At 42.3% G+C, this 10,314-nt stretch overlaps 1 protein-coding gene across 1 annotated transcript in view; it reads left to right on the top strand.

Annotated features, from left to right (window-relative positions):
- The window catches only part of KIAA1257 (KIAA1257 ortholog), a 130,554-nt gene that overhangs the window by 66,742 nt on the left and 53,498 nt on the right, over positions 1-10,314 (top strand). Inside the window, exons 8-9 of the mRNA XM_019536965.1 lie at positions 4,638-4,822; positions 7,629-8,536. Of these exons, the coding sequence (XP_019392510.1) occupies positions 4,638-4,822; positions 7,629-8,536 (1,093 nt within the window). The remainder of the gene's footprint in view (positions 1-4,637; positions 4,823-7,628; positions 8,537-10,314) is intronic.

The raw sequence follows: 10,314 nt of genomic DNA, 5'->3' as shown, positions 1-10,314 counted from the left end.
GGACTGGGAGGCAGCCACACCTAGCCTCTGGGTTAGAAAGCAAGGGCTCGGCTCAGGAACCCCGTGAACCAACAGACCCCTTTAGACCGTTCTGTTTTATGCACTGTAACTGAACAAGTCAGCTATCCTGCCTACGTTGCGACCATCGGTAGCGTAAGTACAATAAATCTTTCATACAACCAAAACACTTCAAGCCGCCTGACTCCTATTTGCTGCTACTCCCCACCTGTCCGGTCATCTATCCCTTCTGCGCCAAGCCGGTCGTGCTGACCCAGGCTCGCAGGTCAAGGGTGCACCGGTTACAAGATGCAACATAAATAACCCTAGTTCTTTCAGTCTTTCCTCTTAAATCTTGCCTCTGAGGGCCCTGATCATTTTTGTTACCCTGTGCTGGCGTCTTTCCCAATTGGCCACATTCTTTTTGAAGTATGTGGCCCAAAACTGGAGACAGTACTCCAAATGAGGCTCCATTAGTGCTGAATAGAGTGAAAGAAGTACTTTCCTTGATTTTCAAGTGACACTGCTGTTAGTACAACCCTGTATTGTTGGCTTATTTTGCAATGAGAGCACACTGTTTATTCATATTTAGGGTCTACTGTAACCCCCGGGTCCTACTCCGCAGTACTGCAGCCTACCCAGTCATCTCCTAGCGTATATTTATGCATGCAGTTATTCTGGTCAAGCTGACTGGGCTGTAAATGTTTGGGTCCTCCTTCCTCCTTTTCTTAAAAAGTCCCTTCTCCAATAATCTGGGATGTCACCTGGACCTCTGTGACTTCTCAAAGAGGATAGCCAATGGATCTGAAATTATGTATACCAATTCCCTCAGGGTGCATCCCATCCAACCCTGATGACTTGAAAGCAGCTGGCTTCTTGAAGTAATCCCAACCTATTCCTCTGCTACTCTAAGATCCTTCCCTACTTTTTAAGCCCACTGCTCTCGTCATTTGGTAGCTGCCCTGATCTGTGAACATTGAAGTAAGAAAGGTACTAAGTACTTCAGCCTTGTTGTATTATTCATAACTAGATTGCCTCCCATATTCCATAAGGATCTATGGTTTCTTTTGTCTTCCACCTCTTGACATACTTGCCTTTTATGTCCCTTACCACTTGCATCTCAAACTGTGCTTTGACCTTCCTAACTTTCTCCCTCCATGTGTGCACAATATTCTTATACTCTTCCCTAGTTCTATGACCAAGTTTCCACTTTTTGAAGGACAACTTTTGGAGTTTCAGCTCATTGAAGAGATTGTTGTCTAGACAGCCTGGCCTCCAGTTGCACTCCCCAATCTTCCATTGCATTAAGATAGCTTACTCCCGTGCCCTTAAGATGATCTCCTTGAAATACAGCCAGCTCTCCTGGTCTTCATTTCCCTTCAGACTTGCCTCTCAAGGTATACTGTCCACCAGTTCCCTGAGTTAGTTGAAGTCTGCTTTTCTAAGGTGCAGTGTCCTTATTTTGCTTCTCTCTTTCCTTCCTGTCCCTAGGATCTTGAACTGTATTAGTTCATGGTCACCGTCACTCAATTTTCTTTTCACTTCCACATTCTCAACCAAGTTAAGTGGATGAAGACTAGCAGCTGTAGGCTTGCGTCTCCCTGCTCTGCTGCCTCCCCCCGCCCCCCCCCGGGGGCCTCCATGGCCCAGCAGACGGGACCTGGTGCAGCAGGGCACAGCAGGGTGGGGAGGTTCAGGGCTGCTACTGGAAGCCCCATGCTGCCATGGCAAGGTGCTTCCTGCCCACCCAGCAGCAAAAGGGGGGACAACTCTGTGCCACTACACCTGCTGCTGCTGGGCAGGCAGGGGGGCTCCCCACAGTGACACCAAACCTCCCTGCCCAACTCTGACCTGTCACACTGGGTCTCGCCCTCTGGGCCACAGAGGCTCCCAGACAGAAGACAGCAGGGTGGGGAGCCCCAATCCTGCAGATGGCAGCCCGCATCTTCCCCCACCAAATGCACAAATGTTGGGGGCACATGCACCCCCTTGTCTCCCCAGGAGTGTGCACAGTAGCAGAAAGTCAGCCTTCCCCACTATCCGCCCAGACAAGCTACCCATGACTCCATCTTGTTCCCTGCTCAGGCCCTTCAAGCACACATTCCCACCCCAGTCCTAGGCTCCAAGCCCCAGGCCCCACATACCACCCCGACTGGGCAGCACCCCCAGCCCTGCTCTACTCCCTCCATTTCTCCCTCCCTATGGGGCCTCAACCCCCCACCGTCCCAACTTACCTGTGGGAGCTACTCTCCACACTGTCTGGTTGCCAAGTGCATGTGTGCACTTGCACATAGATGTGGCGTCCCCTGCCTGATCATCTTCCTCCCACTTCTCCCAGTCCTTCGCAGGCTGTAACTCTGCCAGCCTGCAAGGGGAAACCTGTCATTTCCTACATTTTTATTCTTTAAAGGAGAAAATCTGCATTTTTCTCCTTAAAATGAGAAAATCCATGTTTTTCCAGGTTTTTTTCCAAGGCAAACCGAAAACCCTGATCCCTGCTAATAACTGTGCTCAGACTGTGGTCAGTCCTGCAGTCTGTGGTCTGACCAGACAGTTCCACCTTGTTTGCTGATAAAGTATTATTAAATAATGATTTGGAAATCAGGAACACTATTCTTTATGAAAGCATTTTAAATCTATTTTTAACTTTTGTCTATTTCTAATTAGGTTCTCTCCCTCTGACATTTCAAACTCAGATATGTTTCTCTACCCAAATTACTTCAGATAATGTTTCAAATGTCTGCAAGATTTACTTGTATTTAGAAAGTCCATTACAATTATTAGTTTTCATATAGGTCCTCTTGTAAATCATTAGATATAAAATTCTGTGTTTCAGATTTCTTGTCTTTATTCTTCAAGGCATCCTTTCTTTTTTGTTCACAATTTGCCGTTCCATGTTTCTGCTTTGTGATTCAGCCTCTGTGTCAGGAACTGCTTATTTTTTCACAGTGGCCTTTTATAAGTTTTAATCTGCTGAATCCTCTAACTCCTTCTTTCTTATCTTTTATGGTGTGCTGTTGTCCTTCCTGGGTAAACAGAAGCTTAAAAGGGTAGCTCCATCGGAATTCTATTTTTATGTCTCTGAGACAGATTGTAATCTCGTTCAGTTTTTGTCTTTTCTTTTGAGTGGAGTACAAAACAGCTTGGAAAATCTGTAGTTTGGATCCACCTAATTTAAGAGCAGACGTCTTTTCATAATCTGTTGTTTTTGTTGAAGTAATGCATTACCACATTCTCTTACATACAACAGTCCCTGGAATGTAATACACAACTTGTTATTGAAAGGCAGAATGAAGAAGAAAAGGTGTTTCCAGAGTTATGGTTATATAAAGCAAGGACAGACTAATCTTTAGCTGACTCATCCTCCCTAGCTGCTGGTGCAGACTGGCCTCTGTAGGTGGACCTATGACTTTGGAAAGAGCTAAAGAGTCTCCAGGGCTGTGAAATAAGAGAAAAGGGACCAGAAGTAGCTAGCAGGCAGCAGAATTAACCTAAGAAAATTTAGCTTGGAATATCAGGATCATTAAAAAGGAGATGATTATTAACATCTCTGGGGTGAAGAACAATGAGTCATTAAGCTAACTGATTCCCTCCATTGCCTGAATAACCTGGATTCTGGTTTTCTCTCTTAAAAAATAAAAAAAAGTCTGATTATTTACAATTTTATTCACAATTTCAAAGCAATTTGATAGCCTACTGGTGTTTCAGTCATTACAATAAAATAAATTATACATACCCATATATTTTGGAATTTGATTTACGTTTTATCATGTTAAATCAGAGCTTCCCCTGTCCCCTTTGCTAACCAGGACATGGCTCCAGCTGTGTCTGTCTGCCCCCTGGTTTGTGGTACTGAGCATCCCTGGTATGTCCCTCACTCCCAAGTCACCGTTCCCCCCAGGCCTGCCAGGGTGACCCCGCCCCCCCTGCCCTGCCATTACCAGCCCAACTGGGGGGTGGGCAGTGAGAGCAACTGTCCAGGGCACCAAGATGGGGGCATCACGGCACCCCATGGCAGAGCCCTGCCTCAGCTCTGACAGGGTAAGGGAGGAGGCAGTGAGCTGGGGATATCCCATATTCCCAATGCACCAGGGGGCAATGGTGGGGTACATGTCTCCCGCCCTCCCCCCGATTACTGCAGGGCACAGGGCTGGCAGACTTGCCAGACTGACTTGGTGCTGCCACTGCCACTAGGAGCCCTGCATCAGCGACATTGCCATGACTGGTAAGGTGAGGCACCCCTGGCCGCCTGGGGCCATGTTTTATTCTTCAGGGTTTATGTGCTACTTCACAGTTTCTTCTTCTTGCAAATTTCTTTGGAGAAGATAGCTTCTCATATTAGCCTGCTTCTTTCTGTGTGGCTGTCCTCTAACATTTAGAGGAAAATGTTTCTGGAGTTTGAAATGTGTTAGGGAGAGGTGATGCCTTTGAATTCTGCCAGATTCCCTGCTGGAGTTCTGACTTTAAACCTGCCTTCTTCCCTAGTGACATCACATGACCCCCAAGAGTGACTTTTAAAATTTCATTTTAAATTTTGTTTCAGTGTCTGTCTTTCACTAACTGAAGCCAAGGTATTAAGCATAGTGTTTCTTTGATGCAACTACTTTTATAGTATGTAATACTTAATTTGTTTCCCATAGGAGAAAAGTCAGTGACCAGTCGCCTGAAAGAAAAATCCCCTAAAGTTTTAGATACTTATTTGACTTTCACAGTGGAAACGCCTCTCATGTCAGAGAGACAGAGATGTGAACTGAATCCACTGATTATAAGGATTCTTTCTGCTACATACCTCCCAACAACTCCTGTGCCAATTGAACAGCTGCAGGTAATGCACACCGTTACTCTTTCTGTAGGATTCCACTTCACAAATAACCCTCAGTGATTTTATTTTAAAACAACAGTTTAGAGCAATAATTATTCCTTATTTGCTAGGGCCTGCTTCAATTACATTTCAAAATGTGTGCATAAAGTGTTAGTCTTTCTGAAAAGAAGGTCTGGCCAGATTATTGCTTTTCACTGCATTGTGTGCCCTCTGGCTACAAAACAATGTACCTTACCTGGGCCAGGAGTTATAGGCTGTATCTTCAGTAATTGAACTTTGATTCCTAAATGTGGTTTTTCCCATATAATTCTTTATATGAACTGCTGAATTCATAGTACCAGGTAGTTTAAAACAGTTTACAGATTTGCTTCTTGATTTTTATTTTAATTTAACTATGTTAAAAATAATTTATGAAATTCGTTGACATTTCCTGTGTTGAAAATATTATTTAATGAAAGAAACTCTGGGTGTTACATCTTAACAGGGCTAAGAAAAATAAATATCCAAAGTCTGTCTGTAAGGTGAGACTTTAGCCTCACCAATAAAATAAAATAAAAAGTATGCGCTCAGTTTACTTGAGATATAAACAAGCACAATTTTAACAGTGGTCTCTAATTCTGGGTGCCCTTCTTGAGTCTTCTAAGTCTGATGTTTCAGAAATGATCAGCACCACAGCTGCCATTGACTTCATTTGGAATGCTGAGGGCTCAAGCACTTCTTCCAGAAGGATGATCAGGTCCTAGCTGTGTAAATTTGGGACCCCAAATCAGTACCCATTTTTGAAACCATTAGTCTGAGAATGTCAATATTACATCAGAAGACTTTATGAAGAAAAGTGTAACTCTGCAGTAGAATTTCAAAATACCATTCATTCATTCATCAATTTGGACAAATTAGCTAAGGATTTTTGGAAAACAACAGGAAAAAATAGTAGTAGGAACTGTGCAACATAAGCAAAATGAAAGTAAAATATGTAAAATGGCTTCTAATAGGTTCTAGGTAGCACAGTGTTTTCCATCCTGTCTTCCTCTTTTTCTCCCATACAACATGTGTATGGAGTAAAAGGTGACAAAATGGCTCGAGCATAGGTATGGTGGGATCAGTTTGTCCTCTGCCAACAAGTTTTATTTTGCACAAACCACCACTGTGTGTAAATCAATAATGGTGAAAAGTGCCAGTAGAACAGCAAAAGAATGCTGTTCTCAGAACAGCTATGAGATCCATTGAAAAGGTGATGTGGAAAAGTTTGCAGAATTCCTTGCCTTTCCTGGTCCTATGGAGAATTTTTTTTTCTAATTTGCATCTGTAGGTATCCATCCTGGGTTTCAGATGCCCTTTGATAGTGTAGTTGAACACACACAAAGCTGTACAAAAATGCTATACAAAGTGCAAGTCTGGGCTTCTTTTGCACTAGGAAAGCATACTGCTATGGAACATGATTCACAGCTGATGAGGTTAGGTTGTACTTCAGACTTCAGATTTCTTTCTGGAGCCATGGAATTGTCAGATACCCTACCTGCTCCGGTATTCATTTTGGGCTCACTTGTTGCAATTCTAGATCTTTCATGGTTCTTTCTGCAAGCCACTTCCTGCTGACACACCTTGTTCCGTGGTTTGTTTGCCTCATAAAGGAACTAGAGAAGTAAACTTCCCTAGGTTTTCCTGTTAGTAAAGATGTTATGAACAAACATGCACTTGTGGGCTTCAAAAGAGTACAGGGGGCTGCTGCTCTGGAGTGTGCAACAGTGGAGTGTGCAACACTGTACTTGTTTCACCTGCATGAACCTGTTGTGATACAAGTGTTGCAAAACTTCAAACCTGCTTCATCCAATATCAAAGTTTGGGGAGGGTATGCAGCTTGCTTGTTTCCTTTCAGGTATATACAGATATAACAATTACAGCAGAACAGTTGCTGCTTACTCCTGAGCAGCAGTTCTCCCTCCTCTTCTGGGGCACAGACAGAAGTGACAATTTTGCCCAATCTGGCCACATAAAGTGGTCTCTAGCCATGACCAAACATAAGTGTACAGCTGCAGACTGCTTAAAAAATGGCTGATTGTGTGAAAACCTGAACCCTCATTGCATGAGGGTTCAAATAAAAATGTTTCAAAACAGAGAGTTTTCTGTAACTTCTGCCTGCACTGCCTGCCAGCCTGCTGCGGTTTCAGAATGGGAGGGGGGGAAAGGGAATGGAGGGACTTCGTCCTGGAGTTTTTTCAGCCCCTGCTGAAGGGTGAGGCAAGTGTATTGGAGCCTCCCCTCCAAGGTCAGGGGCAGGGTTCAATTCACCCACCCCTTCCTCCAGTGCCAGCTGGGGAACCTCTAAAATGAGCTCACTCTGCTCCCTTTCCTCCCTCCCATTCTGAAAACAGAGACCAGCTGAGAGGGAGAAGGGGCCATTGCTAATGAAAACTGGCTACAGGCTCCCAACCAGCAGATAGATTCCCTCCTCCCTGGACCCAACAGTTAACTTCTGTTTGGTCTGGGGGAACATTGTAGCTTAGAATACTTCCTGCAAAGCGTTATTAGTTACAGCAAGGAGATGCACTTGTGTCTGTGCCCTTGAAATTGCTACATATGTACATTTGTCCATTCCCAGTATTTGGCTTTTGGTAGTGAGTGCGTGTTGTAACATCATTTCCTCTCATTCCTGCTTGTGTAACTGCCTCTGGAAAAAGCGGTTCCTTGATAGCTTGTAAAGGGATTGGTTTCAGTCCCATTCTTTTGGAAGGCTTATGACAGAGTGAGGCTAAGAAAAATGTTAGCAGGACTGATATAGCACCTTTTTCCTTACTTGATTTGTTTATAGGAGTCATGTGTTCCTACATACTGCAGATACAGATTTCATGACCTTCCTCCTCATCAAACTCAGGGACAGATGCACGGAACCCATGTCTATTTTAAAGATGTTAATGTGGTTCTGACAGGGACAATCAAACCTGCAAAACTGTATGAGTATCTTAGAGGGCCTCCTATGGAGATTGAAGTTCATGACCGGGACCAAAAAACTGTGGAAGATCCTAAAAAATCCTCCTTGTTTGGAGAAGAGCAAGATGATACAAGGCTGAGTAATATAGGATTCCTCACTTACAAACACTCAGTCCAGAATCCGTTTACAGACAAGAACAAGTTGTGGGATTCCTACGGAGTAGCTAAAGTCAGTTTAAATGACCTACTGTTAGGTGAAAAGTATTTGAATATCAGTGTGCCTATTCATAGCTGCTCAATTCCAGATCCCACTATTTACCAGAAGGATAACAAGAATGAGAAAATGGCAGGAGTATCACAACCAGTGAATGGCCTTCAGGCTTCTCCATTGCCGGTGGGACATTACTTGGAATTTGACTCACTCCTGAAAGTAAGAGTTGAAATAGCTGTGCCGCTAGGTCCTCAGGCAGGACCTGTGGATTCTAAGGTTGCAGATTGCCCATATGGTTGTATAATCTACATTTTTGACTACAAAAATGCATCTTTCTTACATGATTTGCTGCAAGAGATTACAGGAATCAATGCTAAAGCTCTCCAGCTGGATTGTTTTCCACTACAAATAGCTCAAAAAGCTCTTGCTACATTCAGACTAAAAACCAAACTGAAGGAAATTTCTGAGCTGGATATCATAACTGGTTTTCATATCTTGGATGGAAAAATTCACCTTTTAGTCTTGGAAGGGTTAAAGGACAAAGCAATCAAGAGTCTCTGGGATCAGCAGTTAAACAGGTAAGATAGTTCAGTGCTTTTCAGTAGCAATTTATCTCTATACATGTATGATTTTTTAAATGAAATCATGCTGATTTTTTTTCTGCAAATACAGTTTGATAATTCTCCCTTGTTACTTTCAGTGGATTTACACAAGTGGTTTAAGCACTAAAGACTGATATCTGATAATCCTCAATTTTTAGTAGGGGACAATGGCAAGAATGTTATAAATGTATTTGTTAAGTTACTATATATTGTGGACAGAACATGCTATTTTATTCAGTAAAATCATTCTAATAATAATCAGAGTTTCCTAAACTTTACATTTTTCCAGTCTTTGCACTTTCCTTCTTGTAGACTCCACCTGAGCTTCAAGGGTCAGGTTATAGGTTTTACATACGAAGATTGATTGGGACATCACCTCATTAGGGCATGAGGCTACATTTTCCACATCTCAACCATGTTGTTAGGTTTCTGTTTCATTCATGATGTTTGTAGACACATTAAATGAATTAACAATCATCATTTTCCCCTAATTAAATCTATATTAGCAAGTCATTGTACAAACGTAACAGAGGAAAGACAAGATATATAGCAATGAAGAATATTAATTTTAGGCTTCCCTGAGTTTAGTGAAAGGTAAGAATTATAAGAAAAGATATCTAAAATGATATAAAGAACCCTGGATGATGACTGTCTCTTTTAGGTCATTGTTTTTATGACATAATTGTTTTAACTGGAAGTGTAGGCAAAAAGAAGTATTGTATCCGATTTCAAACAGTTGAAAGTTTTTTTTCTTGAACAACTCATCTGGAGCTGATGTGTTCTGCAAAGTCCTTTTGACAAGAGGTGAAAATATTCAAAGGTCTGTATGTGTTTGGAAACCATGTCCAATTTGAAAAATCACTAGGACTCAGGTTCTATGTTACATGGTAGTTGCGGAGATCCGCAAATGCTTTAAACAAAGTTCTGCACAGGCTGGCTTACTCTGGTTTCTACTGTGACAGTATTTTGTGCTGTCACACTGCAGTTGGCAGCAGAGAAATGCCATTAGGTACCAAAAGTGCTGAATCACCTTTGAAAACTAGTTTTAGGTTCATGTCTAAGGTTGTTTGCATCATCACAGCCTCACAGAAGAGCTGAGACTCCATATCAGCTAAGAACTGCTGCCCAGAGGGTTTTTCCATCTATTGGCTCCTCTGTGAAATCCTATGAAATACGAACTTTCATTTCTACTCAGGAGTACTTTTACAGTGTTTTCTCTGATGCCTGATGAAGGGTGATTGTGTGCAAAATCTTACAATTAAAAGAAATATTTTGCAAAAATCTTGGTCTTATAAAGGATATCACCTCTGTCCACAAGCCCTAATTGCTTTTTCCTCTAGACCAATATAGCTACAACCTGGATACCTTTACCATTTAAGCCTTTTTAAATTCCTATAAACAGTTATGAAGAATAAAAAATATTTTCAGTGGAAGTCTTGCATGTGAAAATACTGTGTATTTTATTCTTTCCCAAAGGCTTGTCAGGTTGCTATATGTATTTGCAGAAGACCATTCCATACCAGAAAGAAAATACTACATTTTCCAGCACCTTGTTTCAAATACAGGCATACCTCGTTTTATTGCGCTTCGCTTTATTGCGCTTCGCAGATATTGTGTTTTTTACAAATTGAAGGTTTGTGGCAACCCTGTGTCGAGCAAGTCTATCGGCACCATTTTTCCAACAGCATTTGCTCACTTCATGTCTCTGTGTCACATTTTGGTAATTCTCACAATATTTCAAACTTTTTCATTAT

The sequence above is a fragment of the Crocodylus porosus genome, unplaced genomic scaffold, assembly GCF_001723895.1.
Source record: "Crocodylus porosus isolate Cpor-Errol unplaced genomic scaffold, CroPor_comp1, whole genome shotgun sequence".
Taxonomy (NCBI): domain Eukaryota; kingdom Metazoa; phylum Chordata; order Crocodylia; family Crocodylidae; genus Crocodylus; species Crocodylus porosus.
This window is presented reverse-complemented; position numbering and strand designations above follow the sequence as displayed.